This window comes from Dasypus novemcinctus, chromosome 12 (genome assembly GCF_030445035.2).
Source record: "Dasypus novemcinctus isolate mDasNov1 chromosome 12, mDasNov1.1.hap2, whole genome shotgun sequence".
In the NCBI taxonomy this organism is placed as follows: Eukaryota; Metazoa; Chordata; class Mammalia; order Cingulata; family Dasypodidae; genus Dasypus; species Dasypus novemcinctus.
Genome location: NC_080684.1, coordinates 32,246,159 through 32,262,843, shown reverse-complemented (window position 1 = coordinate 32,262,843; position 16,685 = coordinate 32,246,159). Strand labels below are relative to the sequence as shown.

General features: G+C 54.8%; 1 protein-coding gene across 1 annotated transcript; it reads left to right on the top strand.

Annotated features, from left to right (window-relative positions):
- The first annotated feature begins 782 nt into the window (after nt 1-782).
- HOXC5 (homeobox C5) lies at nt 783-3,071 on the top strand. Its single transcript, XM_012528594.4, has 2 exons — nt 783-1,255; nt 1,979-3,071. The coding sequence occupies exons 1-2, from the start codon at nt 802-804 to the stop codon at nt 2,191-2,193; spliced, it is 669 nt and encodes a 222-aa protein (XP_012384048.1). The 5' UTR covers nt 783-801; the 3' UTR covers nt 2,194-3,071.
- The last annotated feature ends 13,614 nt before the right edge of the window (nt 3,072-16,685 follow it).

The following is a 16,685-nucleotide window of genomic DNA, read 5'->3' as shown; positions in this document are numbered from 1 at the left end:
CCCCTTCCTCCTGGGCATCGGTCTACCTCTCCAGAGGTTGGTTCACTTTCCCACCCTGACAGACGCCTTCTCAGCTAGAGTGGAACCTCGAGGCCTTCTAGGGGAGGAATCTCTGGCCTCGGTTTAAGGAGCCTCCTCAGATCTCCAGCCTGGGCTGAGGCTACCCACACGTAAACCCTGTGCTATCAGCCATTTTTGAATCCTGGAAGGCTCTGGGGGAGGAAGAAATAGGACCATCCGTTAGAAAAGGCCCCTCTGGGAAGCCTAAATGGAACTTCATCTTTGCTTAAAATTAAATACAATTTAAAAGGTCAGCTCAGGAGGGTTTTGTTTCAGCAACAGCCAGCTTCTCCACGGGATAGAAAATCCAGCCGCCGGAAGGCGAGCCCGGCCCAGTAGGCCGCAATTCCTCCATGTAGACACCAGGTGTCGCTGTGGGCTCGTTGTCCCGGCTACCCCCAATTCCAAGAACCTTTTTTTTTTTTTTCCTCCCTTCCTCTTCCCTCTTTCTCTCAGTCCCTCTCCCCCTTGGTTGGGCTTTGCCAACATATCAAGATGCGTTTCGCCGGCTTCCATCACTAACCTCCCGGAGGTCATCAAGCCAAATTTATGAGTGGCCGCCCGAGTCACGTGACTCTATTTAAGGCTCCCTTATTTGGGAAGAGCGCATAGGATAAAGAAAGAGATATCTCCACCTATAAATTGTGCACTTTGGAGAACAAAAAACCCCTCAACTTCAAAGAGTCACAAATCACCCTTAATCAAAAAGGGTGCAGAAATTTTTTTTGGGCCCTCCCCGCCATGAGCTCCTACGTAGCCAATTCATTCTATAAGCAGAGCCCCAATATCCCTGCCTATAACATGCAAACTTGTGGGAACTATGGATCGGCCTCAGAGGTGCAGGCATCCAGGTACTGCTACGGCGGATTGGACTTAAGCATCACTTTCCCACCGCCTGCGCCTTCCAACTCTCTCCACGGGGTAGACATGGCTGCCAACCCCCGGGCTCACCCCGACCGCCCCGCCTGCAGCGCCGCGGCCGCTCCGGGACACGCTCTGAGCAGAGACGAAGCGGCTCCTCTGAACCCCGGGATGTACAGTCAGAAGGCGGCTCGCCCGGCACTGGAGGAGCGAGCTAAGAGCAGTGGGGAGATCAAAGAGGAGCAGGCGCAGACAGGGCAGCCCGCCGGACTGAGCCAGCCACCGGCCCCGCCACAGATTTACCCGTGGATGACCAAACTGCACATGAGCCACGGTAAACTTTAGGACTTCATTTTGCGCGCTCGGGTCCGCCTGGGTTTTATAGGCCATGCGGGGCAAATAAAGAAAAAAAACCTGCGGCCATAAATTTTACGATCCAGGCATCAATGGCTCGTAAAACTGTCCACTAAAAGGCTTAGAGGCTGTGTGCGCCCAAATTTACGACGACATAATTGGATCATAGGAACAAAACGTGTATAAAAGGCAATATTCAATTTTTGGGGGAGAGGGAGGGAGTTAAAAAAATAGAGGGATCTGAAGGGGTGAGGAGCTCGGGGCTCCAGAGCGGGGATCCCCCCGCGGCTCCCTCCCGCCCTCCCCTGCGGAGCCGGCTCGGCAGGCGCCCTCCGCTCCGGAGGATCCCAGAGACTCGGGAGGGGCGGGAGGGGGCTCCCCGGTGCTCGGATCTCGAGGGTGCTTATTGTTCGGTCCGAGCCTGGGTCTCCCTCTCCCCCCCACCCCCTCAGCCCCTCCGGCTGCCGAGTGAAGGCCACGGCGGAAAGTTTCCTGCCAGGGCGGAGGCGCCTCTCCCGGGGCTGGGCTGGGCCGGGCTGAGTCGGGCCCGCCTGCGGCCCTCCGGGCCCCTCCGGCCCCGCTCGCTGCTGTCCTCTGGCCGCGGGTGGGGTGGGGTGGGGCCGGGTTTAGGGTCGGGGCGCTGGGGCGCTGCACGCGGTTCACCCCTTCCCGGCTTGGGGGCTGGGGGGCATTTATGTTCCAGAGACGGATGGCAAGCGATCCCGAACCAGTTACACGCGCTACCAGACTCTGGAACTCGAGAAAGAATTCCACTTTAACCGCTACCTCACCCGCCGCAGGCGCATCGAGATCGCCAACAACTTGTGTCTCAACGAGAGACAAATCAAGATCTGGTTCCAGAACCGCAGGATGAAGTGGAAGAAAGATTCCAAAATGAAAAGCAAAGAGGCTCTCTAGGGCAGTGGGGAGGCCCGCAGAGAGCTCCCCGGGCCGGCTGCAGCCCCGCGCCTTTCCTTTCTGTTTTCCTCTCTCTCTATTTTGGGGCCGGGGCGAGGGCAGGAGCACCCGCTCCCCGGCCTCACAGACAAAAGCGCTTTCCCTTGGCATTCCGCATCCCCACCGACCCCCGGTTCCTTCGGGGCTGCCCTCTCTCCCCAGCTCTGCTCAGCACCCGGGTCCCAGGACGAGCTCCGCGGGGGCTCCCCAAAGGGCTGCGGCCAAGGCTGGCGCCGAGGCCACCCCGGCTGGGCCGCCTCCCCCGGCTCAGCGCCCCCGCGGCCCCGCGGCGTCCAGGTGGGCCGGCGCCGCAGGCCCCGCGCCCCGGCCTCGGGCCTCGCCCTCTCCTTTGTTCCGGGTTAGCTTCGCCGGGCGGCGGCCGGCGGGCGAGCGCGGTTTGCGCCTGGTGGAGCCTGGCGCCGGAATCGGGGTGCTTGGGTATCGCGACAAAACTCGATCTTCATTTTTTGTTTTTTGTTATTTTTTTTTTAACGATTTGCATTTGAAAGGGGGAGATGACAGGAAGTCTGCCTGGGAAACTCTCGGTTGCGCTCTGCTATCCGAACCTTCTTTTCCCGGGGAATGCCCGGGAATCTTCCCAGCCCGCGCCGCTGCATGTCCGCCCAGGCCCGCAGCCCCAGCCTGCTAGCTCAGCTATCGTCATCCCCTGTCACTGGACCCAAGCAAGCGGTCCTAAAGGCTCCTGGCTGCCCTGGTAGTCCCTGCCACGACTTTCTGTGCCCTCCTGCCCCATCGCTGTTGCCCAACTATTTATTGACTCCCGGTCCTTCCTGAAACTATATTTTGTCATATCAAATAAAGATGATAGAAAGCAGGACTGAAGGTGCTGCGGCTCCTCTCTGTTTGGGGCATGTATTGGGTAAAAGTATCTAAATGAGCTGTGAGGTTTAGGGGGAGTTCCCACAGCCCTTAAGTCTTCCCTTAAAAAAAAAAAAATATATATATATATATTAGGAGCTTCTAGGGACAGTAACAAGAGGGAGGAAAGGGAGGTGAAATTGAGCTGCTTTCTGGATCCTTGACTTCAAGAAGTGCCTCTGGGAAAAGGAGAGGGCACCCAGGCCTCCTGCTCTGGACTTGCCCGTGCATGGCTGTCCGAGGTATTCAGGCCTCTGGACCCCATTGCCCCCTCGGCTGGGCATATCCGAGGCCTCTGGACTGGCAGAACCTGCACCCCAGGCCAGAGCCGGCGTGCACGGAGCGGGGTTCTGCTGGACTCAGACTTGGGCCCTTCTGGGACTCCCAAAGAGCTCTTCTGGAGCTGGGAGGTCCTGAGGGGCCTTGCTGGACCCAAAGGGAGGCCCGAGCCCTGCCCAGAGGCCCATTTTGGTCCCAGAAGGACCTCCAGAGGGAGTTGGTATTGCTTGGTACACAGGTGCTGAGGGAGGTGGAGATGTGCCTCAGCTTTTAAGGCCCTGGGGGAGCCGAGAGCACGGAAGGCAGTCTGAGGTGTGTACCTGCCTGGCAGGAAATGTTCCAACCCTCTCTCCACCTTCTAGGGCCCCAGGCTGTGTAGGACAATTAACTGGGAAAGGAGCTGCATAGACTAGTGCCAGAGTCACGTCTGCTTGCCATCATTTATCTCCGTCTCTGGGACTTTGTATGGAGGGGGAGGGGGGCTAAAGGCAGATAATTCAGGTGGTGCCTGAGGCTGGCCCAGGCCGGCGCTCAGCTCTGCTCAGCTCCAGGCTCTTGGGATGGGGCGGGGGAGAAAGCACTTTACAGGAGAAACAAATGTGGGAAGGGTCCATAAAACTTTACTGCATTTCCTCTCCCACCTCCCCCAACAGAGTGATTTCCTGGAGCTGAGCCTAGGCCCCCCACATGGGGGTGGGGGGACAGGGAGGCATTCGGGAGCTGGGCTAGGGGACTGCCTCAGCAGCCAAGAGGGAAAGGGAGCAGAGAGGCTCTGGGGAGGGCCGGGGGAATATTTATGATTACTAAGGCTGATGCTCCTTGGACTTCTTACCAGGACTGGCTTCTGCACAGCCCACTGCCTAAGCTCCCTGGCTGTCAGTTTTTAAGAGACTAAAGAGCTTTTCCTCACCCCATGCCTAGCACATAGAAGGTCTCGACCAGTACTTATTGAACTGCACCCATCGTTGCCACCCTTCCCTCCGCACTGCACTCAGGCCAGGTGAGGAGGCTCTCCTCAACTCCAACACACTAGCCAGGCGAGCCCCAACTCCTCCCTCTCCCCCTCACGGAAATAAAATGTGTAATTTTCTTCAGGGAGTTATTTTAATTTTTTCTCCATGCTGAGTAAAACTATTGGGTGGGCGGTGAAGCGCGGAGAAGCACTGGCGTCTCCAATGGGTAACAGTTAACTAAGAAAGAAGCCATGGCGCCTGCACTCACCCCCCTCCCCCAGCCTCGCCGACTGCCCAAGTCCTGCGCTTCCTCGCCTGGGGGCAGACCCCCCCCCCCCCCCCAGGGAGAGAACTAGGGGCTTTGCCAGGGGTTGGGACAAGGTTGGTCAGACCGGCCAGCGGAGGCACCAGCCCCACTGGGCACTGGCTGCCTCCCCTGGGCAGGGCTTGGGCCTCTCCTCCCTGGAGCAGCCTGAGGAGGACTGCGTCATCTTGGCCAGGCTGGGGTGGGCAGCCGCGGCCAGGCCTGCCTGCTCCCCCCCACCGCTCCTGTCACAGTCTGCAGGCCTGCGCCGAGGCCTCTGCTTCAGCGGAGTCAGTGGAGGCAACGCAGCCAGATGCTTCCAGCCTTCTCCCCCACACTATAAAGGCGGTGGATACGGCTCAGACCCTTGCTTTCTCCCTGAACAGAGGCTTCTGCTTCAGGGTCTGGGGTGGTTCCCCCGCGGCCCCCACCCACCTCCTGGCACAATCTCCAAGTACCAGGGTTTGGCATTGCTGGGAGAGTTGGTGGCGGGGCTTCTGGGTCCCAAACAGAGACCATAGAACTTGCCCCTTCGCTTCCCCTGGAACCCACCCCCTCTGGCAGCAAGAAAGAAGGGGAAGAAGCATGACTTACCTTCCCCGGGGAGTGGAAAGAGGGGGACACCGCCCACTCTGAACAATTAGAGGAGAGAGGAGGAAAAAAATAGGAGGAAAAAAATATCAACACGACCTCAAAGGCGACAGGTCCTTATGGAAATAAGTAAGTAAATAAATAAGGATCCACCCTCTCCCCCCTCCCCACCCTGCAAGGGGGGTGTGGGGGTGGGGCAAAGCAACAGCACAAGGGCTTTTTAGTGTAACTGAGCATTAGAGAAATACGCACGGCTTCTATGTGAATTTAGGAGTTTGAAACTTTTGGAGGTTATTTATGTGAATGGCCCGAAGGCAAGCCCGTGAGTGGCTCTTGGGGGACCACGTGATGTCATTAAACCAAGTTTTATGGTGTAGGGAGAGCTGACAAACCCACAATATATTTACATCATATATAATCTTAACTGTCCAGCCACGCAGCTGCTGGTGAGGTTTAATGCTAGGACAGAGGGCCTGGCAGTTAGAGGGGATTACGGCGCTGGGGATGATGGTGAGAGAGGTTACATCTTCGCAAATGAATCCCAGGCGAACGCTGTAAGTTAATTTTTTCTCTCTCTCTGACCCTCTCTCCCGTTTACCAGCCCCTCTGCCCTTTCCATGATACAAAGCAGTTTCCTCTCATTAAGGAGAGGGGAAAACGGCCTCCCCAGTCACCCCAACTGGGGTGCAGGTTGAAGGAAAAGGAGGAAAGGAAGAAAGAGGGGTGGTGGAAGAAGAGGCCGCTGGGAGGTAAAAGGGGGCTGGGGGGCCTTGTACCCCTAGACCAGCACTACCCTACGCACCTCATTCTCTCCGGCTGCAGGGCAACTGGGTAGAGAGAGGCCCCAGTTGGGAGGAAGCCGGCAGCTGAGGCAGGCTGGTGGGTGTTTGCTGTTTGTGGGGGCATGTAAACCCTAGGCACAAGCATAAGGTGCCTCTCGGCGCCCCTGGCCCAGGGAGGGGCCAGTTCAGGCCTTGGCCTGTGGTCTAGACTCTCAGTAGGGCAGGCAGCTGGGGAGGGAGGCAGGGAAGGAGGGCTTTGGGGCTCCTGAGCCTGAATCCTGCTGCCTGGACTGGCAGATGCTCTTGAAGAGGGCAGGTGGGGGTGTGTGTGGAGCCCAGGGGTCCCGAAGCAGCCTCTCCCCCCGCCCTACCAGGCCGGGTGGGTAGCTGTCCCAGTCTCTGAAGCCTGGGATCTTTGTCTGGGCCGGTGTGGTTTTGCGCTTCCTCTCCCTCGAGCTGCTAAGGCCTCTCTTGGCTTGCCTCCCCTTCGTCTGGGGTGGAACTAGGCCCCAGGAGGCCCAGAGGCTCGCCCTGTGCGTGGAGTATAAGTGTGTATTGGATGAGTGAAAGCAACTTCTTTGCTAGGCTGGCCTGGGAAGCCCGGGGCTCCCAGGAGAGAGTGGACCAGTGGGTGGAGGGGTTGAGCCAGCAAGGCCCAAGCTGGGCACTGTGCCTGGGAGCCAGTCCTCAGGCTGGGGCTTCCTTCGGGTTTCTGGGAAGGAGAAGCAGAGGCTTTGGGCACCACGGGAGGCACGGGAGGCACGTGTCCTCCACACCTGCGAGTGCACACCCCCTTCCGGGTGTTGCGGCGTGTCAGGCCAGGAAAACCACAACAGGTGAACTCAGGCTCGGCGATGCCCGGAGACTTGCTGGGAGGAGGGCGGCTTGGCCAGGCAGCTGGAAGAGAGAGGCGGTGAGCCAGGTCTGTGCCTATCTGGAGGGTGAAGGACCGCCTTGGAGTCGAGGGGTCTAGGCAGTGATTTTGTGAAGAAGTGAGGTTGGGGAGTGGGGGTGGGAAATGCTGCTCGCCTCACCCCTGCCACCCAAGGGACAGGGAGAAGCAGGAATCAAGTAACAACTGAAGGCTGAGGCAGGGACTCTGGGGGGGCGGGGCAGGGGTCCAAAAACAGGAGCCTGAGCCACAGCCCCACGCACTCTCCAGGGGCCTCAGTCCTGCACCATAATTCAGCCTCCCCTCTCCGATGTCTTTATTTCCTGGAAAGAGTTAGGACCCCAGATGCGCAGCCCCACCCCCGCCACCCGTGGCCCATTAGAAAAGTTAACTCCGGAGCCTACCGGTCCCAATTACCCGCCCTTCTGGACCCTATCCCCACTCCCAGGAGTTTCCTTGGGACTCTAAGGTAACTCTTCCTCCTCCCTCCGCCCCGTTAGAGCCCTAGGGGGTGAGTCCAATTATCGTTAACCAAGAATTTGGCCAGGGCCAAAGTCACACTCAGGCGAGATGCTTGCCGGTGTCCTGGCCAGATCTCATTCTCATTCCCTTCCTCTCCGCGTAGAGGGTGGATGAGTGTGTGTATGTTCTACAGATTTACATAGCGTCTCCTGGGGGTTCAATGATTTCCTCGCCCCCTGTTCTGTTCCTGAGACTCAAAGTTACCTTAAAATACCACCACTCCCTTCCCTCCCGGTAACAGACCCTCCTTCCCCTCAAATAATTAGCCTCGGCTAGTTTTTGCGGTTTTGCAGTTCCACCCAGAAGCCAGGCAGATACAAATGAGGCCTGAGGGCCCTAGTTTTCCCACTCCCGCCCCCGCTCCCTAACTTGGGGTGGGGGTGGGGGAAGGCTGTCAATCAGATGCCAGGGAGCCCCCGCTAACCCGGAAAGCTTTTAATTTTGTTCCTAGGTCTTTAATCCTAAGAAGGGGTCAGATAACCAATCAGGCATGAGCTAACAGGGTCACATGGCCTCCGCCAACCAATCAGCCAAAAGTACTTGGGTCTCCGGCGCGGTCTCGCTCTTCCGCTCCTCCCGCCTCGCTCCCTCCCGCCCCAGCGCTCCCCTTAGCTGGCGGCTCTGCGGAGGCCACAGGGCAGTGGTGCTGAGAACGTCCCTCCGCCCCCTCCTTTCTCTCTTTCTCTGAACGAGTTTTGTGGGGTCTTTGGTGTGTGTCTGACAAAGTTGTGTCTCCAGGTGAATCGCTTCTGTACAGGGATGGGAAGTTGGGGGCGGGGCAGCCTCTGTCTTACTCGCAGGTTCTCCAGCGAGATTCCACCCCATTCTCGGGGCTTTTATGCGTGTGGACTTTAGATAAGACTAGAGAGCAGGTGTGGATATGAACTCCAACCCTGGTTACTCCCCATGCACCTACCTTTTACACGTTTTCATTCTCGCATCCTCCTAGGGGTAAGTGGGGAGATGAGAAGAGACTCCTTTTGATTTATCTTTCTGGGAGTATCTCTGGAGACAGTAGCTTTATCAGACTGCCTCAGGCATGGCTGAGGAAGGCAGTAAATGTGTGAAGAATTTTTGAAAGGTTCGTGATAGCTCTAGTTTGTGGGATACCTTTGAGCCAGTTGAGAAATGGGTTCTAGAAAAGGGAGTGGGCACAGAGCAAGAGGACACCCCCTATTAAACACTTGCTGGATCTGTTTAAGCCCCTTCCCCTCCCATTTATTTAACAACATGATGATGATGATGATGATAACAATAATAGACTAAATGATAAGCCTTCTGTGTCTTGGCCAATTGCTATCAAAAGGTATGGCCACTGAAGATGTGGATCTCAGTGTTCGTGTTTGTGTGAGTCAGGTCAGGACAAGCAATGGGTGAGAAACTATATTTCTGAGCCAGAGCACCTGATGCACACAATGTGCATGCATGACAGACATACTCGTGTTTCTGGAACACCCAGGCGGGGCCCTGAGCCAACCCACTCCGAGGTCCACATCCAGGCATTCCCTGCCCGCCCCCCTCCAGTCTCCAGGGCTTTGTTCCAGGGTTTTCAGGTTGGCTTCCTCTCCCCTCCCTGTTTCTCCTGATCTGCCTTCTTTGAGCTGACTGCAGGGCAGGGGCTTGGGTGTGCTGTGCCACCCAACCACCAGACCCTCCTCTGGGGGCATCAGGGAGGTTGGTGTGGGAGGAATAGCCCAGTCTCAACTTGCTTGTCAGCACCCCCCTGCTTGTTTGGCTTCTGGGTAGGGCTGCTTTGGGGACAATGCCACAGATCAGGTGGGAAGGATGAGGCTAGGAAGCCAAAGAGGGGGCACCTCCTCTCAGAAGCCATTGCCCACCCCCTTCCTAAGTCCTCTGCAACCACACTGCTTCACTCTGCCTCTTCATGAGTTCGAATTCAGGCCTGCACACGCTTCTTTTCCTTCGGTAGATGGTGGGCTGGTGTGGTTTGAAAGCAACCTTTACCTCTGATGTGGACCTCTACTCACCCTAGGGTGGGGAAAGAAAGATAGCGGGAGACTGGCTCTTTGAGACACTGGGAAGAGATTTCATCAGCGTGCATCAACCCTTCCTAATATCCAAGTAAATGTTCTGTCTCTTGGACTCTCCCTTTTGTAATTGCCCTGGGCTGTTTTTGGAAGGAGGAACGGGGGAAACATCGTCAAATTCTGTGTTTTCATTTTTTGTTTCTGAGAGACAAGTACACACTCTTAACCTCCTCCTCTGTGGGACTGGAGTCCCTGGAGCCATCTGAGGTGGCGAGGGCAGTCAGACCCCAAGCCAGGGCCTTTTGGATTAGGGACTGAATTTAAGGAAGAGTCTGGGTTGCTGGGGGCTGAGAAAGTCATCTCCCTCTCCACTTTTCCCCCCTTTTATTGGGCGGCTGTAACCTAGAGCGATACTTCTGCTCTGATATCTCCCTTGCTGCTTTGGTGGGGCCCCAGGAACTGCAAGGCAGGTTCTGGGCTAAGGAACCTCGGATGGTGGAGGTGTCTTTGTCTTCCATCCTATAGAAATCTGTGAACCATCTTCCTCTCACTTTCCCGAGGCTCACTGATGGGCGAACAGGGAAACAGAAAAACCCTGGGGGAGGGAGGAGTGCAACTGGGGACTTGGGGAAGTTGGGCTAGGTTGACCAGGACCTGTGTCCAGCCTCTGACGAGCAGGCATTAGGAGGACATCGAGATGTGGAATAGAAGGTTCTGAGCATGCTGGTGAGCACGTGTAGGGAGGAGGCTCCTCCTCCACCACCTGCTCACATGTATGACCAAAGTTCTACCGTGATATTCAGCCCCACGTACGCTGGGAGAAATCGGTTGGCACAGTTACCTGGGGTCCATTCAGTGCTGCCAGTGTCACAGGTCTCAGAGAGAAATCCTTAGTTCTCCCAAACCCCAGCCCTGAACACCAAGGCCAGGCGTGAACACACAGAAGTGCCAAGTATGGTATGAAAGACGTCCGAAGCCCAAGCTGGACACAGGAAACCAGCTTTGAGGTTTTTACTGCATCAACTTCCGGCTCACCCCTGTCCTCCCACCCTCTTCCTCTCCTGAACCCAGCCTGGAGACCATTTGTCCTCCCCACCCCACCCACCAGCCCAGGGAAACTTGAGTTTTCTCCCTTCTGCCTCCCTGGGAAATCCAAACCATGGAGTGGCTCCCACGGATGGCAGGAGGCCGGCTCTGGATGACCTTTAGAGTGCTGTCGGCCTGTGTTGGGTTGTGGGGGGTGGGAGGGCAGTGTAGGGACCATCAAGCCAGACCCTTATCTAATCAAATCCCCCTTTGCCTGCAGTTCTGGGATTGTAACCCCAGAACTCCTCACGGCTGCTGATAGTGAATACTTTTTGAAAAAGTCAACCTCTGGCCGGAAAAGCCCAGGGTGTGTGTGTGTGTGAAGGGAGGGGGTTAAGGCCAGGTCCCTAATTTTAGATTGTGTCCCCCTCCCTTCACACACACTCCCCCCCTAGGGTGGAGGGTGGAGTGTGGGCCCAGGTTTTATTGAACGTACTTTTCCTGTCGAGAGTAGAGGTGGGTCATAAACGCCCAGAGGAGGCTGTTTTGATCTGGTGACTTCTCAGGAAGTAGCATCTGAGGGTTTGCTTTGTAAATCACTCTCCCCCAAGATGGCCAGCTAGATTAGATTGCACTTCCCCAAGCCCATCTGGGGCCCCTCCTAACCTCCCTTCTCCAGTAAACCAAAGAGAAAAATCAAAGGAAGCCCAGAGCTCCAACATCCTCTGCCTCCAAAAAGAAAAGGGCTTGTTAGTGAATTTTCTTCCCTCTCAGGTTTCAAAAATATCGGGCAGCCTTTCACCTTTCATTTCTTTTGTCTGCACAGACCCTGGTCCCCCAACCCCTCATTCAAAAAAGGCACTAACATGGAAAGCTGATTAAGCTCGTGAGCCTGGTGGTAGATGCCACGACTCCTGGGGGTGCTCCTGTCTTCCGGGGCTGCTGTCTCTCTGTGGCCCCTTTCCTCAACCCAAAGCCCCTCCTTGACAAGGTGGGACTTCCAGTGTGTGCGAGAGAGAAAGCTCACGGGAGCCATGGAAGAGAGGGGATGGGAGTGAGGCGTATGGAAAACTCCATCTAGCCATCTAGCGCCCTGCAAGTGAGGGAAACTCTCCCTGAGGTTAGTGGCTGGGTTTTATGTAATTAAGATAGGTGCAGGCGTGTGTGAGTTTGTGTGTGTGTGTGTGGGAAAGCCAGCAGCCTTCCTTCGTCTCTCCACCCTGCCTTCCGCAAACAAAATCGTACTTTACCTAAATGGCTCCATTTCATAATGTTAACAAGCCTTTCCCTCCTAAAGACGCTCCAACCCCCACCCCAAAGGCCCTTTCCCTGAGCATTGGGCTTAATAAAGAGCAAGAGGAAAAAGAACTGAAGAGCCCTCCACCTCTTCCTCAGTGTGGGCTGTTATCAGGCCAGGATGCTTTGCGGCCCAATTCAGAGCTCATATCCATCTCCAGAGAAATGCTCCCATATGCTGGGAATGAGGCCATGGATTATATGAGTTTCTGGGCCCTCTTAGTATTTGTGTGGGTTCACTTTGCCCCCATCAGTTTCCTGGAGAAACCTGGGCTGGGACACCCAATCCCACAAGCATCAGAGTCACACCCCCTTCCTATTCCTGGGAGTCCGTGCAAATACCCCTGTCTTTCTAGAGAGCTGAGTGTTCCTCATAGTTTTATAGGTGAAAATGTTTTTATAGCTCGTTCAATGTCTGGATAAGAGGATCTATGTTTTCCATCCTTCTCTACTTCACATCTAAATGCAGATTTATCAATCTTTAGATTTATAGATCCACGGTAAATATAACAGTTCTCTGTCGATTTCCTGTGTGCACATTACCCCTCTTTCTATAGCGGCTGGATGTATATACTAGGATGTATTGGTACAGCTCTCTCTAACCATCTAATGAATATTGGGATTTTTTTCTCCGTTGGAAAGAACTATGCATTTGTTGCTCAGTCTCTATTTTGAAATTTTTACCTAGATTTATTCAAGGGACCTAACTCATAAAATAGCTACATATTGAAACTGCATATTTGGAGATCCTTACAATCTTTGCAGCTTTGCTGCAAACTTAAATATTTGAACATAAGTTTAGAGGTGGTTCCACAATGCATAGGTATAGGGCCATAGATCTCCCTCTCGAAGGACTTAAACTTACTATCTCTCTCTGTCTCCCTCTCCTTCCCTGTGATCTGTAAAGATATCAGGTGAGCGGGATGGGGAACAAATATCTTTCAGATATTTTGCTTATATATGAATGATTCTGTTGCTATCCCCAAGGCCATCACGGAGTAGGATCCAATGTAGTTGTCTGCTCCCTGATAACCCACTCTGAACCCTGTGGACCTGAGGTCCCAGCCCAAGTGCGCCAACCTGCACCACCCTCCGAGGCAGCCACTTCTTCTAAAGAGAAGGGGGACAGGAGAGTCCTCCAGCCCAGCTCCTCCTGGCTCCCAGGTTGGCGAGGCTGACGGAGGCATGCTGTGCCCCTCCCCAGTCAGGCCTTGGAAATTTGGGGAAAAGGGCATTCAAGTGCCCACCTCTTTTTTTGCAGGGTGCCGAAATGGTGCCAGGGTCACTGCACGACCCGCAAGTGCCCCCTCCCCTACCGCTCGTAGTGCCCAGGGCCCAATTAAGTCGGCTGCCTGGCTCCCGGCAGCCTCGCTCTTATCGGCCGGGATTGATGCCTCAGCGGCTCCTGTATATCATTTCCAAGATTTTTTCTGTCCAACTCCTCGGCTCCTTTGGCTTCTGCGGCTTTGACTAATGATTGCTACAGATGCCAACGTCTTCAGAATCCTAATAGCCAGGCAGGCCGACTCTTATTTACCCGGCAGTTGCCGGGGGCAAGGGCGGGGGTGTTTTGGGTCAGGGGACAGGAGAAGGTTGTGACCAACTCAAGTTCTGCTGAAGTTCTTCCTCAGTGGGAAAGACATTCCCCAACCCCCTTTACTCTCTGGGGTTAAAAAAAAAATCATAAAATACTGCTATCGTATTAATAAATAGTAAGAACAGTCATCACTGCCTTGTTGGAAAGGATCAAAGAATGGACAGGCCGTGGGAGAATAGCAGAGAAGTGTTTATTAGTTGTTAATAGAGGGGACAGCCAGCGGCTGGAGGAGGGCGAGTTCCTCCGTCAGGACGAGAAAGGGGGAACGGGGTCAGCCTCGGCGGGAGAAGGGGCTCCATTTCTTATTTCTCTCCTTTTCCCCATTCCACATCTCCTTTCATAAATTCAAAATCCCTCCCCTTTCTCTCCTTTCACCTCACCTTCAGGCCCTCGGGTGAAGGGCCTGGACAACGTGCTCAGGGACGGAGGTGCCCGCTGCTGTCCCCCGAGGCCGCTGCCGGGACCCTCCGGGGCGGCCGCGCCGAGGGGGGCCTCTCGCTCTGGGGCTGGAGGGCGGAAAGCAGATCCCGGGGCCGGCGGGGCCGGGGCCGCGGCGCCTGGCGCTCGGCAGGGCAGAGCTGGGGCGGAACGCGCTCCTGCCGGCGCTCCTCGCCCGCGCGCAGCCCAGGTCTTGGGGGGAAGGGGCTCGCGTTTCCCGCGCAGCCTGGAGCCCGGCGTTGCGTGTCCTCGGGTCTCGTTCCAGCGCTCCCGACGCACAGCTCCTTGGGGGAAGAGAAAAACACCAGTACGCCTGGAGTGGTAACCCAAACTCGGAACATTTTTCCACCAGAGAATAATGGAGTACAGAATAATTGAGACCCGCGACTGGGCAGGACCGGGGGCTCCCAGCCTGGCGCGGGGCGCGGGCTGCGGGCTCGGCGGCGCAGACAGCCGTGGGAGGACCATTTCGTTGGCGTGTAGGGCGAGGCCGCAGCCCGGGAGCCCGGAGCCAGGCTGCGCGGTGCGCGCGGGCTGGGAGGACTCGGACAATGCAAACAGGGAGCGGAAAGATCTAAACAGTCGGAGGCAGAGGCAACCCGGATGCGGCCAAAGCGAAAATCAATCACGTAATTAAAATGGGGAAGGGGCGAGGCCCGAGGCTCGGGGGTCCCGGGTTCGGAGGAGGCGACCAGATGCGGGCGAGGAGGGCGAGCCGCGCGGGCTCTAGGGCTCGCCCGCCGCGGCCCGGTGCGTGCCGAGGAGCTGCGGGGAAGTTTGTCACAGATCGCTGTTGGTTGCACCTTGGCTGAGGAGCAGACTGCGTGCCCTCTCCCAGGCCGGATCCTCGAATCGGCCGATGGCTTCTTTCCGGGCTCCCCATTTTTGATGGGGTTGTGGCGCTCAATTGCAGGCTGCTCCCCAGATCCCAATAGTGCCACGGATTTGCCCAGGCAAGTTTGTAAAAAAAAAAAAAAAAAGCCCAGGTGGCACCAAGATGCTGCCTCTGATTTTGAGGGGCTGGAGGAAGCGGCACCCCAGTTTCAGGCCCTTCATGTTTTTTCCTTCGACCTTGATTACCCCAACTCAGGATTCAGAGTGACCGCGATCTGGACCGAGGCTTGGCGGGAGTGGGCTCATCAAAGGGGACACTCGAGGCTGAGCAAACCGGACACCTTTGGACAGGGGAGGAAAAGGAACAGTTCCTGGGAGAAGAAAAATAAGGCAAGGCGCTCAGGGAGCTCTGGTTAGTAAGAGGAAGGGAGACGGTCTTGTTGTTATTTGAGGTTAATAGTGGATAATGATGGAATATGGCTGGGTCAGCCAGGAGCGAGAGAGACCCTGCTCTGCATAAGTCCTTTCTCCCTCTCTGGAGAAACCAAGGGCTCTTCAACTTTTTTGTGTGTGGCTGGAGAGAATAAAATTAAGATTCTTGCTCCCTTTCTCTGCCCTTTCCTCTCCCACTCCTGGAGAACTCCAGAAAAAGAGGAGCCTAATAATGCTTCTCTCTCCACTTCACTAAAAAGCACTTTTTTGGGCGTGGGGCTTTTCCCATATCCCTTTTTATGAAGGAGCAGAGTTTGTGCAGCAGTCCTCTGGCCAAGTCCCCATGAATTCTGTCTCTGACCCTGGAGGGGACCGAGGATTCCCCCGCCTGCTCTGTGGAATTCTCCTATTCTCTGCCTTGCCCCATTCTCTGACTTCCTGGGCCCTGGGTTCCTGGTTCCATGACTTACAGGCCATGCACAGATTAGGACACCTTGAGATGCCCTCGTCAGTCCCCAAAAGGGTTCCTATCTGCCTGCCTATTTTCTCCTTAATTCTGGGAGTGCCAGGCCAGACACCATATGCTGCTCTAAGTCCAGCCCAATTCCTAGATCTTTCAAAGCCACATTTAGGCACCTTTAAAAGTAAAAGTCCTTTCCCCTCAACAGGAAAGTTCAGGTTACAAACCTCCAGTATCTCCAGCTTCCTGCATCCACAAGTCAGAATGTTCAACAACAATAACAACAATATTCATAAGAAGAAGAATGAAAGCTTGCATCAAAGGGAGAACGGGAGACCCCAGCCTTAAGTTTTAAAGGGGGTATAATCCAGCAGGCTTGGATGGGGTTGGGGGTCAGAGGGGTTGGGATGAGCAAGGAAGGGGGTGGGGAACCCAACCTCTAACTAACAATTTCTCTGGCATAAAAATGAAACATCAAATTCGTTAGCCCAGGGCCTTCATTTTTCCCTTTCCACATTATAACTAGTTATTGAACTCGCTGGAAGATCTAAAGGCCATTTGCGAAGAGACAAATTTCAATGGAGTTTCCCCATCAATAACCCCATGGCAGTGACCTATTGGAACAAGTCAAACACCCGAGGTGAAATGCAGGTCACTCTGTCTAACCAATATTAAAATGCGGCCACTTTTTAAAAAGCCACTTTAAACGAGATTTGAGGAAAATTGAATTCCAAGGAAGGCAAGGCAAGGCGGAGGCAATCCATGAGAGGACCTTGGTTATGGTCTCCAAACAAACGAGAAATTCATCTTTAATATTTTAAAGGGGGGCAAATTAACATCCCATGATTGCCTGTTTTTTTTTTTGAGACTATAAGCTATTTCAGCAGGGGGAAAAAAAGGTTGAGTATTTTCTGGTGACACGTCCAGGTTATTAAAATCATTTTAGACCAATTCATTACTTTTACTGACAAGAGATTTAAGAAAAAATCAATTAAGCATTTGCATATTCTTTTGCATACATTAGCCTTGCCTGCTGGCATCAGAAAGGGACAAACACACACATACACATATGCACACATATGCACACAAAAGAAGAAAATGACAGGATAAGAGTCCTGCTTTAGTTTGGGGATTTTCAAGTTGCTGGGAGAAAAAATAAAAATGTCAAGAAATCGCTTGA